This window comes from Oreochromis aureus, linkage group 23, assembly GCF_013358895.1.
Source record: "Oreochromis aureus strain Israel breed Guangdong linkage group 23, ZZ_aureus, whole genome shotgun sequence".
Classification (NCBI taxonomy): domain Eukaryota; kingdom Metazoa; phylum Chordata; class Actinopteri; order Cichliformes; family Cichlidae; genus Oreochromis; species Oreochromis aureus.
Window position 1 is genome coordinate 40,062,882 of NC_052963.1, and position 21,911 is coordinate 40,084,792.

At 40.7% G+C, this 21,911-nt stretch overlaps 2 protein-coding genes across 3 annotated transcripts; both read left to right on the plus strand.

Moving 5' to 3' along the window:
* Positions 1 to 1,381: 1,381 nt before the first annotated feature.
* Positions 1,382 to 10,306, plus strand: LOC116331213 (cytochrome P450 2J2-like). Its single transcript, XM_039606960.1, has 9 exons — positions 1,382 to 1,657; positions 2,616 to 2,778; positions 2,921 to 3,070; positions 3,176 to 3,336; positions 6,079 to 6,255; positions 6,342 to 6,480; positions 7,071 to 7,258; positions 8,666 to 8,807; positions 8,960 to 10,306. Exons 1-9 carry the CDS (start codon positions 1,457 to 1,459, stop codon positions 9,133 to 9,135), a joined length of 1,497 nt encoding a protein of 498 aa, XP_039462894.1. The 5' UTR covers positions 1,382 to 1,456; the 3' UTR covers positions 9,136 to 10,306.
* A 619-nt stretch (positions 10,307 to 10,925) lies between these two features.
* Positions 10,926 to 21,423, plus strand: LOC120436259 (cytochrome P450 2J2-like). Of its 2 annotated transcripts, XM_039606963.1 has the most exons (9): positions 10,926 to 11,179; positions 16,313 to 16,475; positions 16,620 to 16,769; positions 17,011 to 17,171; positions 17,351 to 17,527; positions 17,619 to 17,757; positions 18,015 to 18,202; positions 20,668 to 20,809; positions 20,962 to 21,423. In XM_039606963.1, the coding sequence occupies exons 1-9, from the start codon at positions 10,967 to 10,969 to the stop codon at positions 21,135 to 21,137; spliced, it is 1,509 nt and encodes a 502-aa protein (XP_039462897.1). In that variant the 5' UTR covers positions 10,926 to 10,966; the 3' UTR covers positions 21,138 to 21,423. The 2 variants fall into 2 exon arrangements, with proteins under 2 accessions (XP_039462897.1, XP_039462896.1); XM_039606962.1 differs by lacking the exons at positions 20,668 to 20,809; positions 20,962 to 21,423 and adding an exon at positions 18,660 to 19,090.
* The last annotated feature ends 488 nt before the right edge of the window (positions 21,424 to 21,911 follow it).

Consider the following 21,911-nt stretch of genomic DNA (forward strand, 5'->3'; position numbering starts at 1 on the left):
TGACCAATACTGTCTCAAATGTAGTAATTAGGATCAATAAGTAACCTTTGATTGTGTTATGGCCAACGGTGATAAGTCCAAAGAAAGGGTTAAATAAACTCAGCCCTGCTAAGATGCACCTGGGAGGCTCTCTGCCCGTCTTTGCTGTCAGAAGGTGATGCATCACCCATCTTTACCAATATAGTAAACAAACTTGGCCTGGCTGAGAGTGGACCTGGGACTCTTTTTGCCCGTCGCCGTTGATGAAGGCTGAGAAAAACCCTTCCTTAACAGATATAGTAGCATACCCCTGGCAGTAAACCCCACAAAGTTGTCAGGAGGATTAATTGTTTTCCCTCTGTAGTTGCTTTGATATCTGAAGTTTTGCGGACTTTTGGACTCACTCTGGCCTTAAGTCTATTATGCTAACACAGGTGTGTCACTAGCGATCACGTAGCTCATCATTATATACCAGCTAATCTAACTTCAGTAACCCTACAAACGTCACTACTGTTTAGTTTGCTGTCTTCCTCAATGTTCGCAGAGATAGCAGAGCTGTATATCTTAATTTTTTTCAGAAATCCCTGTCAGAACCTGCTATATTATGTTTAGGTGGAAACTAGTGAGCTAACTCCCTGCTAACTTCTAACTCCATAAATTTTATTAATCCTGTTTTCATGGATGCCTGGATGTTAAACTTAATTGTTACCTGGTAGAGCAGCCACACTGATCAAAGATGAAAGAATTTAGACAGTTTGTAACTCAGTGATGCCGCAGTGTTCGTTTGATTTTGGGACCTGAAGTGGAGTTTGGGCCCGGAAACGGCTAATGACGTCAGACTTAAAGACCAGATTGGATCTAAAAAGCTGGACATCCACATCGTTGGTGTAATAAGGTTATCATTGGTATTTCGTATTCAGGCTTGAGTGCCATTGAAAGGACTTAAATTGTGAAAAGAAAAAGAAAAAAAAAAAACTCTTTCAAGCACACAAACAAGATGTTTGCTTGGAAGCTATAACTTTGTTTATAATGCAGTTAATAATGCAGCACTCAATAGTTTGGCCTCTCCATCATTATGAAATGGTATGAAGTTACTGGACACTGTTTACATATCTACATATACATATACATGTCTTTGTTCTCTTTTCTTTAGGAGGTGGGTTGGCTGTGCTGGTGGGTTATTCTTTGTTTCATGCAGGAAATAATTGTTTTTCCCTCACAATGTCAATCACCGATATTACTGATACAGTAATCAATACTTCATACATAATTTTATGTGTAGCCTTTTTGCATGTAAGAATATCCTATGTATAAAAAAAATGAAAATAACACCACCATTATCAGCTTTTATTTTGAAGGCCAGTCTTAGCTTCACCTTTGTGTTTAAGGAAGTCCACCCATTTATCTGATCGCACTTTGTTTCTTGGTAGCATCACAGTTAAAACACTGCAGTAATCCAGTGTCTACAGAATTTTAAATGGAGACATTATACAGTGTTCTTGGCTTTGAGTGGATAGATGGAAGGAGCATTTTAATATTTCTCTGTGTTTTCCTGCTGTTGTCTGATATTTGGAAGAACAGAGTGCCGAAAAACTTCCCACCTGGACCGTGGGCTCTCCCGTTTCTCGGTGACATTCATCGCATCAGACCTAACAGAATACACCTGCAGTTCAGAGAGGTACTCGTGTTTAATATTAAGGGAATAGTGTTTTATTTTTAATATCTTTCTTTTCTTTCTTTTTTCCTTAAAAGTACTTTAAGATGTTAGTACTGCAGTAAAAATCAGATAAGAGTAGCTTTACTTTAATTACAAAAATGTTATATAGGAGTAGGTAATGGATAATAGTATAACTTGGGCTTATTTTACACTATAATACTACAGTATATTTCTAGCTAATTTTCTCTTTCTCTCGATAAAACTTTCTATAAAAATTTAACGCATCTTGGGGCCAACCTGCAAGAAAGGCAGATGCAAAATGTAAAAATGACATCAGAGGTCAAATTTGACAAGATATTTAGATGCAAATGCATTTGCATAACAACAAAAACAATAAATAACAATAAATTTTATAAATGAGCTGTCATGTTTACAAACAAAATGCTGGCATGCATGGATATAAATGCTACCAAAAACATAACCTCCTCTCAAGAGTTAATAATAAAATATCCGAGAATTAAAGGAGCATCTTTTTTCAAAGCCCATTAGTTATCCTCGGTGGAAGAATATTTGTAATATGGATGTAATAGTTAGTAAAATGACCTTCTACCTTTTTAAACGCAAGTTCAGGCAAGTCCCCATTTAAAACTCTGGCAATCATTACCTCAGTGAACTTTATCTACAGTTGCCTTTATTCACACAAGAGATAGGGTGTTAATTCCAGTTTGCTGGTTTGTTGCTCGAGTTTGGTTTATGGAGACCACCTCAAGAGGGTTCAGTCAGAGCTGCATTTTCGGTTACTCATATTCTCTTTTTAAATATTTTCTCATGTGTTTGCAGTTTGGGTTCTTGTTAAGAGATATAATATTAATGAGGCAACATTGCTGCAATCTTATAGTATCTGCAGTAAGGATGTAGAAGCAGTATTAATTCTCTGAGTACTGTTGAACCACAACATCTGCCTGCTGTCTTTGTTCAGTTTGCAGAGAAATATGGAAACATTTTTACCATCAGACTCTTTGGTGGAAGAACCGTGGTCATTAATAGCTACAAGTTTGTGAAAGAAGCCCTGGTCCAGCAAGGAGACGACTTCATAGATCGACCCACTGTACCACTGTTTGAAGATTTATTTGGGAATGAAGGTTCTGTTTTTCTCTTTTTCATTAAAAAAATATATAGTTAGTGTTTGATACAGTGAACAACATAATTGAGACACCAAATCAGGACTGTAAGCATGTAGCTAGTGTTTGTTCAGTCTAATATTGTGTATTTGTGTGTTCAAAGGTCTTGTGGGTTCAAATGGTTATCCATGGAAGCAGCAGAGGAGATTTGCTCTTCATACACTCAGAAACTTTGGTCTGGGCAGGAAGACTCTGGAGTTATACATCCAGCAGGAGTGCCAGTATCTCGCAGAGGCTTTCACAGAACACCAAGGCATATAAAAACATCTTGGTGACATGATTGGCACCATTCAATAGAGCGTGCTTGCTTTGTTATGACACTGGGTACTTGTCCCCATATTTCTGTCTTCATTTACAGGAAAGCCCTTTAATGTCCAGCTACTGATAAATAATGCTGTGTCGAATATCATCTGCTGTTTGGTGTTTGGGAATCGATTTGAGTACACTGACCGGCAGTACCAGTCTATTCTTCATAATTTCAATGAAATTTTGCGCTTACAGGGAAGCATTTCGATACAGGTGAATCTCCTTCCACCATGCTACATTATACAGTAATCATATTACATCACAATTTATATACAGTGGCTTGCAAAAGTATTCGGCCCCCTTGAACTTTCCCACATTTTGTCACATTACAGCCACAAACATGAATCAATTTTGTTGGAATTCCACGTGAAAGACCAATACAAAGTGGTGTGCACGTGAGAAGTGGAACAAAAATCATACATGATTCCAAACATTTTTTACAAATAAATAACTGAAAAGTTTCAGCCCCCTGAGTCAATACTTTGTAGAACCACCTTTTCCTGCAATTACGCTGCCAGTCTTTTAGGGTATGTCTCTACCAGCTTTGCACATCTAGAGACTGAAATCCTTGCCCATTCTTCTTTACAAAACAGCTCCAGCTCAGTCAGATTAGATGGACAGCATTTGTGAACAGCAGTTTTCAGATCTTGCCACAGATTCTCGATTGGATTTAGATCTGGACTTTGACTGGGCCATTCTAACACATGGATATGTTTTGTTTTAAACCATTCCATTGTTGCCCTGGCTTTATGTTTAGCGTCGTTGTCCTGCTGGAAGGTGAACCTCCGCCCCAGTCTCAAGTCTTTTGCAGACTCCAAGAGGTTTTCTTCCAAGATTGCCCTGTATTTGGCTCCATCCATTTTCCCATCAACTCTGACCAGCTTCCCTGTCCCTGCTGAAGAGAAGCACCCCCAGAGCATGATGCTGCCACCACCGTATTTGACAGTGGGGATGGTGTGTTCAGAGTGATGTGCAGTGGTAGTTTTCCACCACACATAGCGTTTTGCATTTTGGCCAAAAAGTTCCATTTTGGTCTCATCTGACCAGAGCACCTTCTTCCACATGTTTGCTGTGTCCCCCACATGGCTTGTGGCAACCTGCAAACGGGACTTCTTATGGTTTTCTGTTAACAATGGCTTTCTTCTTGCCACTCTTCCATAAAGGCCAACTTTGTGCAGTGCACGACTAATAGTTGTCCTATGGACAGATTCCCCCACCTGAGCTGTAGATCTCTGCAGCTCGTCCAGAGTCACCATGGGCCTCTTGGTTGCATTTCTGATCAGCGCTCTCCTTGTTCGGGCTGTGAGTTTAGGTGGACGGCCTTGTCTTGGTAGGTTTACAGTTGTGCCATACTCCTTCCATTTCTGAATGATCGCTTGAACAGTGCTCCGTGGGATGTTTAAGGCTTGGGAAATCTTTTTGTAGCCTAAGGCTGCTTTACATTTCTCAATAACATTATCCCTGACCTGTGTGGTGTGTTCTTTGGACTTCATGGTGTTGTTGCTCCCAATATTCTCTTAGACAACCTCTGAGGCCGTCACAGAGCAGCTGTATTTGTACTGACATTAGATTACACACAGGTGCACTCTATTTAGTCATTAGCACTCATCAGGCAGTGTCTATGGGCAACTGACTGCACTCAGACCAAAGGGGCTGAATAATTATGCACACCCCACTTTGCAGTTATTTATTTGTAAAAAAATGTTTTGAATCATGTATGATTTTCGTTCCACTTCTCACGTGTACACCACCTTGTATTGGTCTTTCATGTGGAATTCCAATAAAATTGATTCATGTTTGTGGCTGTAATGTGACAAAATGTGTAAAAGTTCAAGGGGGCTGAATACTTTTGCAAGCCAGTGTAAAATGCAAAAGTCACATTTAAGCGACCACAGTCTCCCTACAGGGTTTCTAATGACAAGGAGCAAAAACAAAGACTGATTTAAAACACACCAAAGGGCAGAGAGGAGGTAACCAAGTCCTGGGAGATGCAAAGCCCACAGATATAAACAAAATGTCAGAGATTTAGAGATTTCTCCAGATACAGACAGACAAACTGGTGGTAGCTAACCAACTGGACATAGTAGTGGAAGACAAGCAGAAGCAGCAGACGGCCGTAGTGATAGACATAGTGATACCGAATGACAGCAACATCAGGAAGAAAAACACGAGAAGCTGCAGAAGTACCAAGGGCTCAGAGAAGATGTGGAGGGTGAAGGTAACGGTGATCCCAGTGGTAATCAGAGCACTAGGTGCAGTGACTCCCAAACTAGGCAAGTGACTCCAGCAGATCCCAGGAACAACATCAGAGATCTCTGTCCAGAAGAGCGCAGTCCTAGGAACAGCTAAGATACTGTGCAGGACCCTCAAACTCCCAGGTCTCTGGTAGAGGACCTGAGCTTGAAGGATAGACCACCTGTAGGGGCGAGAGGGGAATTTTTACAGATATACCAGAGTAACTGCATCTCTTTCTATCACGTTTTCTTCATGATGAATAACAATAAAGGATCCTTGATCCCAATAGACATCATATTTGTATACGTGTGTTCACAAGTAGTATTTGTACCCAAGTTTAGATTTTTTTTTATAACAATCAGCTTATAACAGGTAATACGTGGAGCCAAGTGTCTTCAAGTGCTTTTTGAAGCATGTCTTGAAACTTCTAATCCATATGACAACTCCTCATTTTGAAGCATTATCTAAATCAACTTAAATTTCAGTGGACACTGGGGAATATGAACTGGATCTCTGTCAGTAAAACAAGAAACAAAAAAATGTTTGCTGACATTGCCCTCAAATATTTTTTTCTCTTGGGAATTATATTTCTACCGCCAGCTTTGCCACTGTGGAATTCGTGTTAGAAATGTGTTAGATTTGAATTCAGAATTCTTTGAATGCACAGCATGATATGTCCAGTCATGAAAAGATGGTTTAATCTGGCTTCCTGTTCTGTAGATGTACAACATAATTCCCTGGCTGATGAAGCGGCTACCTGGACCTCATAAGACAATGTTCACTCTGACACAGGAGGTAAAGGACTTTATAGAAATCAGGATCAAAGACCACAGAGAAACCCTTAACCCAGCGTCACCGAGAGACTATATTGATGCCTTTCTTATAGAAATGGCAAAGGTGAGTGTTGTGTTTGTTCATTTTGGTCTTGTAATGCAACCTGAAATATAAGATATTTTAATTTCTGCTGCTTGGACCGTTGATAGAACGAGGACAAAGATTCAAGTTTTTCTCTCAGTACCTTACATGCTTGCACCATGGACCTGTTTTTTGCTGGAACTGAAACTACTACCACTACTTTACGTTGGGGGTTGCTTTACATGATCTATTACCCTGATATACAAGGTGCGTATGTAATACCCAACAGTACTGTGTATTTTGTCATGTCGGTTTTGTACTGTGAGAAAAAGCATGCAGGTTGTGTTAGTCATCTACATAATACACAAAACAGAGTTTATGATAGTCTCATCATTTTGGGGGCATTTTTAGCATGTTTTGATTTCTAGTTGGGATTCAGTTAGTTTCCAGAGTAGATCCTGGCATTATTTATCAGAAAACAGGAAGACCACATATGTGGTCATGAAGCTTACAATATAAAATCAATATGCAAAGATAGCCGATTGACATTCATATAGACTTTCCACCTTTTAATAAACATATGTTCGAATGTTTCGTAGCTTGTTGTGTTGACAAATATTAACAAATTTGCAAATACTAAAACTGAAAATATATTTCCTGTTTATGTTTCTAATTATGTTTGATCTGAAGTTAATAATTCAGTATTGGTAGTAACTGTTTTTTCTTAAGTAAGTTTTTATTTTTATGTTAATAACCTGAAATTGTTTCTCAAAGTCCATTTTAATTTTTCATTTACTTTTAGATAAATGTAATAACCTTCAAACAGACTCTGATGGTATCCTGTTTTCACTGTGCAGAGAGAGTTCAAGCTGAGATCGATGCTGTGGTTGGTTCGTCCAGACAGCCCTCTGTGAGTGACCGAGAAAACATGCCCTATACTGATGCTGTCATCCATGAGATTCAGAGAATGGCCAACATCATTCCTCTCAATGTGCTTCATATGACAAACAAGGAAACTACAGTGGATAAATACACAATCCCAAAGGTACACAAACCAGAATACTTTCTGGCAGTTTCGCTGTAGAATAAAGTATTCCTTGTCTACCAATTTAGCAACTTGAGGCTGACTTGAAAAGTCAATCCTGATGTTACACTTAAAATAACCAATGAAGAAGCTTTAAAAACCACATTTAAAGCCTGGGATAAAAATAGTTCTGATATCTGTGGGTAGTGTAACACTCACTATCAACTGTACTCTCTTGATGTATGATCAATCATCCAGGTAAGTAAATCCCAAAAGGCTGATTCTGTTCATCTGGATGTTTCTCCCACTGAAAAAGCTACGTCATGATGAACAGAATCAACCTTTTGGTATCAACTGAAGTGTGTGTTAATGCTTTTAAGATTTAAAGTTAGGAATGTGGTAAATTTAGATAGGCATGTAACTAAATTTAAGTAAAGTCATGTTTTGCTAGGCAAGATTGATCCACTCCATTATACCACATATACCACGAAAGTAAAGTGTATTTGTGATGTAAGATGGTGAAAATATTCTTCTTCCTCAAAATTATCCAGATATTATGCAGTCCTTAAACTGACTTATGTAATGCTTAAATGATTCATAGTACCATGATTGTTTAGACTGCTCAACCATATATGGTAACTTCTGACTCCTAAAAAGTAACATGGCAGCAGCCAAAATGCTAACCCATCAAAATGCAGAGTTGAGTGACTACACAGTGGCTGAGTCCATTTTTAGTCTGTGGTTATGTGCAGAATAAATACATGAGGTCCAAGAATAGATCTCTGTGGCACACCTATGCAAATGGATTACATTAGTATTACATCAAAGCTCTGTATTACAGTGATTCCTGACTACACATAATAATACTCTTATGGCCCTGCATAGGCTGCCTTTTGACCTGCGACAGCTAGAGTAGATGTCAAATCAAACGGCCACTATTTTATCAAAACAGCAATGACTTAGCATGGTTTCTCTCTAGTTTCTCTGAAATACTGTATGTAATGACAATGCAACTTCAAATCAAAAAAAAAAAAGGTCAACTTCATTCCTGTTCTCATATGAACTCAAACCAAAAACTGAAAGGGAGAAATTAATGTGAATAGACACAAGAATATACACTTGTAAAAATTCTAAATTTTGAGAAAACAGATAAATTTTTTAACACCTACGATTAAAGGTTAAAACATCTAAAACAACCATTGCACTTGTCCCTGGTTCTTAATTAACAGGCATTATACACTTTGTAGTTTGATCCAATGGCATACTAAAAAGCTCTTTTGGACATTTTGACAATGTTACGTTGCCTTTTTCCATCAGCTCACCTTCTGTTATATGGCAAATTAAACCAATATATTTCAATAACAATTTTAATTTTTTAATTTCTTTCAATTTTAGTATTTTGGTTATTTTTATGATTATTTTGTGCAGGGTACCATGATCGTGGCTACCCTGGACTCAGTCCTACATGATGAGTCAATGTGGGAAACTCCACACTCTTTCAACCCTCAACACTTTCTGGACAAGGATGGTAAATTTCGCAAGAGAGATGCTTTCCTTCCATTTTCTGCAGGTTTGTTGTACACAAAAGCCACTTGTACTGTTTTAGCCAAGGCAAAATGGCATGCATCCTTGGTTTGTTGCAGAAGTGTATTAAACTCTATGATATAGTGAATATCTTGTAAATTGTTTGAATAAAACTCATGTCTTATTGTTTATTCTCAGGCAAGCGTGTGTGTCTTGGAGAACAGCTGGCCAGGATGGAGTTGTTTTTGTTTTTCACCTCCCTCCTTCAAAGGTTTTCTCTTTCGCCACCTGCTGGAGAGCAGCCCAGTCTGGAGTTCCAGTTGGGAGCTGCACGCTGTCCCAAACCTTACCGCCTCTGTGCTGTACCACGTTAAACCATCAACTATGACAAAACTGAAAATGTCTGATTCTCAGTTTGATGAATCACTGTTCTCCATCACATTTGTCATATAAAGCATTGTCTACCTGCTAAATTCTTCTCACCATGGAGACCTTTAAAAGAATCATTCCATCTACTGTATTCAAAAAATAAAAGTATAAAGGTTTACAATGTTAAATTACAACTTTTTAAGAGATCACATTCCACTGCATATTCATGATAATCGCTGTCATAAGCAAAAATTTACAATGACTTCAGTAAGGTTGGAAATTAAGATAAATACAGCAGGACAAGAAAAACAGTATTCTGTTTTAACGTTTAAGAGTAGTACTGCAGAGATATTTACATAGGATTCAAACTTAATTTACTAAGTTTAATTTACACTTGAGTCAGTGTCTACATTGAAAACAAAAGCCCACCATATCTTGGTGGATTTGCTTGTATGTTTAGGATCAGTAACCTATTTCAGTTTAACTATCCTAAAGATGATTTCACATAATCTTTAAGTACTCTATGAAACGATGCTTATTTGATTCAGTGTTTTGAAGTTGATCAGTGCTTGAGGCAGGAATGCAACTCTATAACTTTCCACCACTGTGCTTGATGATTACTCTTAGATTTGTCTTTGTGTTGCACAAAACCACTCGCTGTGGTTAGTCACTTTTGTTGGCACTGACAGACCCTCATGAAACAGTGACCTCCTGGTTAATGAAGCTAACACTCATCAATGATGTGTTTAAAGTATTTTAAGATTCTGGAAATATATCAGAATAATAAATAATTTTTTCTGTTTGCTTTGATGGTATTTTGAAGGTGTTCTGCTAAACGTGGTAATCCTCATCTTGACTTTCCCAGTTTCTTTAAAAGAACATAAGAAATCAGTTGTTATTCTACAGTAGGCTCTCTATGATATAACCTAATGGGCGGGTTGATTACCACCAATCTCATGTCACTCTTAAACAAGAAGGGCCTTTTAAATTCACAAACTATTTTGAAAAGTATATTGGTTTATGTTTATTTGGATATCAGAGGAATGCAGGCAAGCCAGGTGGTGACAGGGTGATCTTAATAACCATAATAATTTATTTCAATTGGTGTGAGTGTTTTTATTTTTCACTGCTTGTTATGAAATGCACAATGTCATAAATAAATTGATTTTCTGCATGCACTTGCCTTTTTCATTATGAGCTTGTGTCAGCAGTGTCAGCTTTAGTCTGAGGGCAGTAATACAATGAATGACTGGACTGACAGCTATCACTAACAGCTTGTAATCTCCCTACTCCAACTGTTAAATGATAGAGGAACTCCCCCAGAAAATTTCTTTCTTTACAAATCAGCTGGGTTGATTAATGCTTTTTCGCATCCTTCACTGCTGACTGAAACAAAAATCTGTAAAAAAATTAATTACAATAGGTACAGGAAACACGTGACACGCGAAACAAACAGAGAAGGTATCATTTTCAGATGTATGATGAATTAATATAACATATGAAAATCATAAAAACTGTTAGATAAAGCTTATTTAAAGCTATACATGTTAATAATTTCTGTATGTGTGATGATATGACATGCAACATTTCCTTTACACTGGGCCATCAGTTAACAAGGAAACAGAGCACACACACACACACACACACACACACACACACACACACACACACACACACACAAACACGCTACGATCATCGTAGTAAGATACTTATTGATTTCATGTTTTTATTAAATGCTTTTATTTTGAAGGCCAGCTAACGAACCCACTTGGTTATATAATCATCCACCATTATGTTTAGTGGTGAAATCGAAGCTAAAACAGTAAAGTGACACGAATGAGCGGAGCTATGGAGACATTATACAGCGCAATCGGCTTCGAGTGGGTTGACGGCAGGAGCATTTTATTTTTTCTCTGTCTTTTTCTTCTGCTGGCTCATGTTCTGAAGAACCGAGTGCCGAAAAACTTTCCTCCCGGACCGTGGGCTCTCCCTTTTATTGGTGATCTTCATCGCCTGCAACCTAACAGATTCCATCTGCAGTTCGAAGAGGTGTGATACAAAGTCACGATTATTATTATCGTTGTTGTTAAGAAGAAGAAGAAGAATATATTCATATAGAAAATGGGGCGACTCGTTTACTTCAAATAGGTAGCTAAAATGGTGCTATAGGTTCCCTTTATTCCTCTGTTATTGTTAATAATTTATGTTTCATATATCTTTTATTAGAAGCAAGTGTCACAATTGTTACAGGTTAATAGGACTTCCATCCATCCATCCATCCTCATCCGCTTTATCCGAAGTCGGGTCGCGGGGGCAGCAGCCTAAGCAGAGAAGCCCAGACCTCCCTCTCCCCAGCCACCTCCTCCAGCTCATCCGGGGAACACCAAGGCGTTCCCAGGCCAGCCGAGAGATATAATCTCTCCAGCGCCCTGGGTCTGCCCTGGGCCTCCTCCCGGTGGGACATGCCCGAACACCTCACCCAGGAGGCGCCCAGGGGCATCCTTGTCAGATGCCCGAACCACCTCAACTGGCTCCTTTCGATGTGGAGGAGCAGCGGCTCTACTCTGAGCCCCTCCCGGATGGCCGAACTTCTCACCCTATCTCTAAGGGAGAGGCCAGCCACCCTTCGGAGGAAGCTCATTTCTGCCGCTTGTACCCGCGATCTCGTTCTTTTCGGTCACTACCCACAGCTCGTGGCCATAGGTGAGGGTCGGGACGAGATCGACCGGTAAATTGAGAGCTTCGCTTTACACTCAGCTCCCTCTTCACCACGACGGACCGGTGCAGCGTCCGCATCACTGCAGCCGCAGCACCAATCCGCCTGTCGATCTCCGGCTCCTTTCTCCCATCACTCGCGAACAAGACCCCGAGATACTTGAACTCCTCCACTTGGGGCAGGAACTCATCCCCACCCGGAGTGGGCACTCCACCCTTTTCCGGCTGAGAACCATGGCCTCAGATTTGGAGGTGCTGATCCTCATTCCCGCTGCTTCACACTCGGCTGCGAACCGCTCCAGTGCGAGCTGGAGGCCCCCACCGATGAAGCCATCAGAACCACATCATCCGCAAAAGCAGAGATGAGATTCTGAGGCCACCAAGTGAAAGCCCTCCGCCACTTGGCTGCGCCTAGAAATCCTGTCCATAAAAATTATGAACAGAATCGGTGACAAAGGGCAGCCCTGGCGGAGCCCATCACCCACCGGAAACAAGTCCGACTTATTGCCGGCAATGCGAACCAAACTCTCGCAACGGTTGTATAGGGATCGAATGGCCCGTAACAGTGGGCCAGACACCCCATACTCCCGCAACACCTCCCACAGGACACCCCGAGGGACACGGTCGAATGCCTTCTCCAAGTCCACAAAACACATGTAGACTGGTTGGGCAAACTCCCATGCACCCTCAAGTATCCTCGAGAGGATAAAGAGCTGGTCCAGTGTTCCGCGACCAGGACGAAAACCGCATTGTTCCTCCTGTATCCGAGGTTCGACTAACGGACGAACTCTCCTTTCCAGCACCCTGGCATAGACTTTCCCGGGGAGGCTGAGGAGTGTGATCCCCCTATAGTTGGAACACACCCTCCGGTCTCCCTTCTTAAAGATGGGGACCACCACCCCGTCTGCCAGTCCAGGGTACTGCCCCTGATCTCCACGCAACATTGTAGAGGCGTGTCAACCAGGACAGCCCTACAACGTCCAGAGCCTTCAGGAACTCGGGCGGACCTCATCAACACCAGGGCTCTGCCACCGAGGAGTTGTTTAACTGCCTCAGTGACCTCGACCCCAGAAATTGGCGGGTCATTCCCCTCATCCCCAGACTCTGCTTCCTCCTCGGAAGACGTGTCAGTGGGATTAAGGAGGTCCTCGAAGTATTCCTTCCACCGTCTGACAATTTTCTCAGTCGACGTCAGCAGCGCACCGCCAGCACTATACACAGTGCAGGTAGAGCACCGCTTTCCCCTCCTGAGACGCCTGACGGTTTGCCAGAATCTCTTCGAGGCAGTCCGAAAGTCTTTTTCCATGGCCTCTCCGAACTCCTCCCACACCCGAGTTTTTGCTTCAGCCACTGCCTGAGCCGCATTCCGCTTGGCCTGTCGATACCTGTCAGCTGCCTCTGGAGTCCCACAGGCTAACCAAGCCCGATAGGACTCCTTCTTCAGCCTGGTGGCTCCCTTCACCTCTGGTGTCCACCATTTGGTTCGGGATTACCACCACGGCAGGCACCAACCACCTTGCGGCCGCAGCTCAATGCAGCAGCCCGGCAATGGAGACGCTGAACATGGTCCATTCGGACTCAATGTCCCCAGTCTCCCTCGGAATGTTGTTGAAGCTCTGCCGGAGGTGTGCGTTGAAGATCTCGCGGACTGGGGCCTCTGCTAGACGTTCCCAGCACACCCTCACTCACGCGCTTAGGTGCACCGGGTCTGTCCAGCGTCCTCCCCGCCACCTGATCCAACTCACCACCAGGTGGTGATCAGTTGACAGCTCAGCCCCTCTCTTTACCCGAGTGTCCAGAACATATGGTCGCAGGTCTGGTGATACGATTACAAAATCGATCATCGACCTGCGGCCTAGAGCATCCTGGTGCCACGTGCACTTATGGACACTCTTATGTTTGAACAAGGTGTTCGTTATGGCCAAACTGTGATTTGCACAGAAGTCCAATAACAAAACACCACTGGGTTCAGATCAGGGAGGCCGTTCCTCCCAATCACGCCCCTCCAGGTCTCGCTGTCGCTACCCACGTGAGCATTGAAGTCTCCCAGTAGGACAACAGAGTCTCCAGGTGGGGCACCTTCCAGCACCCCCCAGGGACTCTAAGAAGGCTGGGTACTCTGAACTGCCACTCGGCGCATAAGCGCAGATGACAGTCAGGACCCGCCCCTGACCCTGAGGCGCAGGGAACAAACCCTCTCATCCACCGGGAAAAACCCCAGCGTACGGGCAGCAAGCCGGGGATATTAGAATACCCACCCCAGCCCGCCGCCTCTCACCAGGGGCAACTCCAGACTGAGACAGAGTCCAGCCCCTCTCCAGGAGACTAGTTCCAGAGCCCAAGCCATGCGTGAGGTGAGCCCGACTATATCTAGCCGGTACTTCTCAACCTCACGCACTAACTCAGGCTCCTTCCCCACCAGAGAGGTGACATTCCATGTCCCTATTGCCAGTCTTGGCAGCCGGGGATCGGTCCGCCAGGGCCTCCGCTCCTGGCCGCCGCCCGACACACATTGCACCCGACCCCTATGGCGCCTCCCCTGGGTGGTGGGCCTGCGGGAGGATGGGCCCATGTCTCCTCTTCGGGCTGTGCCCGGCCGGGCCCCATGGACTAAGGCCCGCCACCAGACGCCGCCCTGGGCACCCTCCCGGGCCTGGCTCCAGGGCGGGGCCCCGTAACCCTATCCCGGCAGGGTAAACTGTTCCCTCGATGTTCTTTTCATACGGGTCTTCTGAATCGCTCTTTGTCTGGTCCCTCACCCAGGACCAATTTGCCATGGGAGACCCTACCAGGGGGCAAAAGCCCCCAGACAACATAGCCCCTGGGATCCCTGTGACACACAAACCCCTCCACCACGATAAGGTAGCGATTCACGGAGAGGTAGGACTTATGCCCCCTTTTTCTCTAAATAAATAATTAATAAATAAACTGAGGAACAAAAAAACAAACAAACAAAAAATCCACCAATCGATGATTTAGATGGTTTTTGAAGTAGACTTCAATTCCGTTGAAGTGGAAAAAAAAGACAAAACAAAACAAAACAAAAAACACCCTGGATCCCAAAATTAAATTTTTCCAAGATATACAAGTAAAGGACGCCAAATTAGTTCAAAATCTTTCACATTGCCATTCATGGTATATCTTATTTTTTCAAGGTGAAGTGTATTTCTCAGCTCTGCGAGCCACATCTTTAATACAGGAACCTCTTTGCCTTTCCAAAGCTGCAGGATCAGTTTCTTTGCAATGATCAGTGCATATGACATAAGTATTGGCACTCCGACTATCCTTCTATTGTGCCTCTTTCAACACCCTTCCAGATCAATGTATTTTTCAGTCAGTTGTTCCACTTTGCTAGAAAGTTGTTAAACCTTTTCTTCTAATTTCAGCACGGAGTTTGACATGCTTGTAGCCGATTCTGATAAATCTTTCAGCTGGGCATTGTGGTTTTCCATCACGGTTCTCAAAGCTGAAATGGCCTCATCATTTTCAGCCCTCAGCACTGCAATTTCCCCTCGCAGAGTATCACAAATGTCCGCCTTCATTTGAGTTATCTTGGCGTCCACAGAAGCAATCGCAGACAACACTTGTTTATTGCCTTGTGTATACTCCTCATGTGCAGAGCTAGCGGGCGTGCTAGCTTTAGCGCCGTCTTTTTCAGCCGAGGCCTCACCAAGGTCGGTCGCTTCAATCGCCACTTGCTTCGGGTTTGTCTTTTTTGGTGGCATTTCTGAAAAGAGTGCGCTCTTGACAACCACTGTATTGCTTTTTAAGAAAAAGATGTGTTACTTCGATGATTATCGCAATTTCCACAAGTCAGGTGCAGGAGCAACTGACACACGTCTTCACCCTGTCATAGCCTTATTGGTAATCATTTAGACTTAGATTGGGTTACATAGGGCAGATCTTTTTTTTATTACACTTTACAACACTCGGTAACATAACTAACAGCCTACAAGCTTAGTGTGAGCTGTATTTCAAGTCGCTGCTATTGTCCTTTCAGCTTTTTGCTGCCGAGTGTCCCGTAAAGAGACATTAAATATTTGTAAGCAAGCATTTCTGTTTTACTTTATTAGCTGCTTTCAGTTCTTGTTTTTGTTTTTATTTGCTTGTTTTGTGGTTGTTGTATTTTTTAGGACATAATTTTCCTGGGATCACATATCTCACTTATCACAGTTGCTACAGTCTTAGTTTTCTTTTAGTTATTTCCTGTTTTACTTTGAAGGTTGGTATTCTCACGTGTCTTGGTTTAGTCTTACTTCCTGTTCGGCTCTTTGTCTTGCTGTCACGTGTTGTTGATTTGCCTTTATTGCACTCTTCAAAAAAGTCTCTCTTTGCATTATTAAATGAAACAGTTCAGTGAAGCGAATAAAAATGGAAAAGTCAACTGTATCAGAAAAGTTACTTCTTTTTAAATGATCCTAAAATATGCAAGTGTTGAATAACAAGCCAAATCTACTGTCGATTCAGTTTTCAGAGAAATATGGAAACATTTTCAGTCTTCAACTCTTTGGTCATAGAGTTGTGATCATTAATGGCTACAAGTCTGTAAAGGAAGCCCTGGTCCAACGAGGGGAAGACTTTGCAGATCGTCCCATAATACCATTGATTGACGATGTATTTGGACATAAAGGTGATTTAATTTCTTTTAATTACACACTTAATATTGGAGTATCAGATGGGCACCAAGTTAGATTTATTAGCGTGACGATGGTGATCAACATGCCTAGTTTCTCTTCCAGTTGAAATATTTTTGTTTGTATATGTTTTTTCAAAGGTATTGTAGCTTCCAGTGGTTATCCATGGAAGCAGCGGAGGAGGTTTACTCTTCAGACACTCAGAAACTTTGGTCTGGGCAAGACGACGTTGGCAGAATTCATCCAGCAGGAGTGCCAGTATCTCACAGAGGCTTTTGCAGACCAGCAAGGCATTAAAAAATCACACTGTTTGATGATAATTTTTACATTTTAAATGTTGGATAATTGCTTATGACATGATCTAATTTTCTGCTAAACATATAAAATAGAAAATTGCTCATTTTTTCTTATATTTTTATAATTTATAAATTTCTTATTGTTATAATTTTTGGTAAATATCAAGCAAGTTTGTCTTCTCTTTGGACATGGAGTCCGTTTTCTGTCTCATCCATACTTTATTTTTATTTACAGGAAAGCCTTTTAATGCACAGCCATTGCTAAACAACGCTGTGTCAAACATCATCTGCTGTTTGGTGTTTTCAAATCGATTTGAGTACAGTGATGAGCAGCATCAGTCTATTCTTCAGGACTTCAATGAGCTTTTGTACTTGGAGGTAACCATGTGGGCACAGGTGAGCCTTCTTTAAACCAGGATTCAGTAATCTAATTAAAAGGATGTATGCAAATGCATGTGTCATATTTATTTGAATCACATTATTATAAAAGGCTCTCTTTAAATTGTTCCCTTCCTGAATTGTTCTGTGTCCCAGTGATTTGTATATTTGTCAATCACTGTCCTCCTGCACTGTAGATGTACAACGCAATGCCCTGGCTGATGAAGTGGGTGCCCGGACCTCATCAGAAAACATTTACTCTGATCAAGAATATAAATAATTTCATAGAAAACAGGATCAGTGAACACAAAGAAGACTTTAACCCATCATCTCCGAGAGACTACATCGACTCCTTTCTCATAGAAATGGCAAAGGTGAGTGTTGTCCTGCATCTCTGCTGTGTTTTTCTTTTTACATTTTTAATGAAATGTCATTAGATTTTTTTTTCATTTGTGCCTCTAACAGAATGAGGGCAATGATTCAAGTTTTGATCTCGGTAGTTTGTATTCTTGCACTCTGGACCTGTTTGGTGCTGGAACTGAAACTACTACCACTACTTTATACTGGGGCCTTCTATATATGATCCACTATCCTGTCATACAAGGTTTGTGACTGAGTAATAGTCACTATGACTACATATTCTGTAAGTATCTCAACTTTATAATTGCAACGGTCTGTTATAGGTCAGCCATTTATATAAAAATTGATTGTTTCTGATGTGACACTGTAATGTGTATTTCTGTTTAATTATGTCTCTGGATTGGGTTTCTCTCAAGTCTATTTTATATATTTACTTAGATTTGAATTGTTTTCTCAACTTTAAAAATCTTGACGTAGACTCACATTATTAACTGTGTACAGAAAAGGTCCAGGCTGAGATCGATGCTGTGATTGGTTCATCCAGACAGCCCTCTATGAGTGACAGAGAAAACATGCCTTATACCGATGCGGTTATTCATGAGATCCAGAGAATGGGCAACATCCTCCCACTGAGTTTGTCACACATGACAAATAAGGACACAATATTGGATAAGTACACAATCCCAAAGGTACACAATCCACATGCTAAGAATTATTTCACCAAAGCCTTTTGCTTATCACTTTTCAAATCAGATTTCTGGTCATATAGCTACTGCATAACTTATTAAATTCAACAATGTTTTTTTCAGTCACTTTAAAGCATAGATAAACTCAGAAAGACTGTTTTTGTGCAATATTTATGATGAAAATATCTTAATTACTTGCAGTGGGATAATGGTTAAACATAAAAAACAATGACTGCATTTTGGTGCATCTGCTGTTAATTAACAAGTGTTTTACAATTCATAATACGATACAACCCATTTAGTAGCTCTTTTGGAATATCAAAATAATAATTGCTCAACATATGTCATGGTAATTCGTTTCTCTACCAGCTGATTTTCCATCTAACCTGTTAAATTATTTTGTTCTTAAATGCTGAGATAATTTTTCAACAAACACAAATTAACTTACCTGTTTCTTCAGGGCACCATGATCCTGCCTTTATTGCACTCTGTACTCAATGATGAGTCAATGTGGGAAACTCCACATTCCTTCAACCCTCAACACTTTTTGGATCAGGATGGTAACTTTAGGAAGAGAGAAGCCTTTTTGCCTTTTTCTGCAGGTATGTCAGGAGGGTAGTTTATCTCAGTGAACCTATTCTGTTAATGAATATGTAGGCAAACAACAAGAGAAGTGTTTGAGCAAGCTATGGTAAAAGAAGTGTTACATGTTTCTGCTTGCGGTTAACTGTTTGTGAGCACCGACTTATATCTACAAACAATTTCTTACATCACTGAGTTTGCAGGGGATCGGTGTCTCTTTTGTGCGTTTCAGAGCTGTAGTAATAATCTGAGAGATGAAAGCATAGTGACTAAAACTCTTATTGTGTATTATCAGGCAAACGTGTGTGTCTCGGGAGCAGCTTGCCCGAATGGAATTATTCCTGTTCTTTACCTCCTCCTCCTTCAGAGGTTTTCATTCTCGGCACCTGCTGGAGAGCAGCCCAGTCTGGAGTTCAGACTGGGAACCACTCGTTGTCCCAAACCTTACTGCCTCTGTGCCGCAGCACGTTAAATCATCAAGTATAAGCTAAACACATCTATTTCTTACAGTGTACATTTGTCATTCATTACATTTTATAATGTCAAGCAGTTTCTTTTTCATCATTATCTATTTGTATTATGTTATGAGCCATAATGCTGTTTAATAAAACCTTTAGAAATTACATACATATATACTGCAATTACATATATACTGTATACAAACTGTATAAAATTCAGACATTATACTACACACTTTTTAATGATTCATTGTTGAGTGATAATCTATGTGCCCTCACTGTGAAGCTTGGTTTTAAATGTGCTGAAGAAATAAACATGGCCTGACTTGAAAATGTGTGCGTGAGTAATATATATTCATCTTTCACAAAATCCAGTTTTGATTGACCTAATCCTTCCTATTCAGTCTGTTTTCTATTAAAGTTCACACTGCTATCAGTTTGAGGTGTCCTTGACATTTCTCAATGTGTGTATTGTCCAATACAGTTTTGTATTCCTCAGCCATTACCTGGCAACAACACAGTTACAACACTATAAAATGCCCATGTGAATCTGATGTAGTAGTTCCACTCTTCGAGGATCAAGTTGCAGCATGATAATAGAGAATATCTGACTTCATACTATGACTCGATTCATGCAGCTCAGCGTCATTTAGGGTTCATCGTTTTAAAATAACCAATGAAGAAGCTTTAAAAACCACATTTAAAGCCTGGGATAAAAATAGTTCTGATATCCGTGGGTAGTGTAACACTCACTATCAACTGTACTCTCTTGATGTATGATCAATCATCCAGGTAAGTAAATCCCAAAAGGCTGATTCTGTTCATCTGGATGTTTCTCCCACTGAAAAAGCTACGTCAAGATGAACAGAATCAACCTTTTGGTATCAACTGAAGTGTGTGTTAATGCTTTTAAGATTTAAAGTTAGGAATGTGGTAAATTTAGATAGGCATGTAAGTAAATTTAAGTAAAGTCATGTTTTGCTAGGCAAGATTGATCCACTCCATTATACCACATATACCACGAAAGTAAAGTGTATTTGTGATGTAAGATGGTGAAAATATTCTTCTTCCTCAAAATTATCCAGATATTATGCAGTCCTTAAAATGACTTATGTAATGCTTAAATGATTCATAGTACCATGATTGTTTAGACTTCTCAACCATATATGGTAACTTCTGACTCCTAAAAAGTAACATGGCAGCAGCCAAAATGCTAACCCATCAAAATGCAGAGTTGAGTGACTACACAGTGGCTGAGTCCGTTTTTAGTCTGTGGTTATGTGCAGAATAAATACATGAGGTCCAAGAATAGATCTCTGTGGCACACCTATGCAAATGGATTACATTAGTATTACATCAAAGCTCTGTATTACAGTGATTCCTTTCAATTTTAGCATTTTGGTTATTTTTATGGTATTTTTTGTGCAGGGTACCATGATCGTAGCTACCCTGGACTCAGTCCTACATGATGAGTCAATGTGGGAAACTCCACACTCTTTCAACCCTCAACACTTTCTGGACAAGTATGGTAAATTTCGCAAGAGAGATGCTTTCCTTCCATTTTCTGCAGGTTTGTTGTACACAAAAGCCACTTGTACTGTTTTAGCCAAGGCAAAATGGCATGCATCCTTGGTTTGTTGCAGAAGTGTATTAAACTCTATGATATAGTGAATATCTTGTAAATTGTTTGAATAAAACTCATGTCTTATTGTTTATTCTCAGGCAAGCGTGTGTGTCTTGGAGAACAGCTGGCCAGGATGGAGTTGTTTTTGTTTTTCACCTCCCTCCTTCAAAGGTTTTCTCTTTCGCCACCTGCTGGAGAGCAGCCCAGTCTGGAGTTCCAGTTGGGAGCCGCACGCTGTCCCAAACCTTACCGCCTCTGTGCTGTACCACGTTAAACCATCAACTATGACAAAACTGAAAATGTCTGATTCTCAGTTTGATGAATCACTGTTCTCCATCACATTTGTCATATAAAGAGAGACTGAGGAGGAGCTTCTTCCCGCAGGCGATACGGTCTCTCAATCATCACACCACCACATAGAACGGACCCACATATATGGTTCTTACACACACACACTGGACAGTCTGGACTTTGTTTACACTTAATCACTTTAAGCATATTTGCACTGCACAAGACACCTACAATGTGGTTTGCACAACACTGGACATTATATTTCTCCATTTCCATTTAATACTTGTAAAATGCTGCTGTTATTGTATATATATTTATATTTCTTCATACATTCTTATATATTTCTATACTGTGTATTGTGTATTTTGCTGTACAGTTATTTTATTTTAAACTTTAATTCATATATATTTTATCTTATTCCTTCCCAGCTAAATTTACCCTTCATTCTAATTTGTGTTGTACAGTTATTTTATTTTATTTTCAACAAACTCATATATATATTTTATTTTATTCCTTCCTAGTTAAATTTACCCTTTTTAATTTTCATATTTATTTCCTATCTTATTCATAGCCTTTTCTTTTTCCTTAGGTCACGAGCAGTTGTGTAAGCATTTCACTGCATATCGTACTGTGTATGACTGTGTATGTGACAAATAAAAATTTGAATTTGAATTTGAATTTGAATTAAAGCATTGTCTATACCTGCTAAATTCTTCTCACCATGGAGACCTTTAAAAGAATCATTCCATCTACTGTA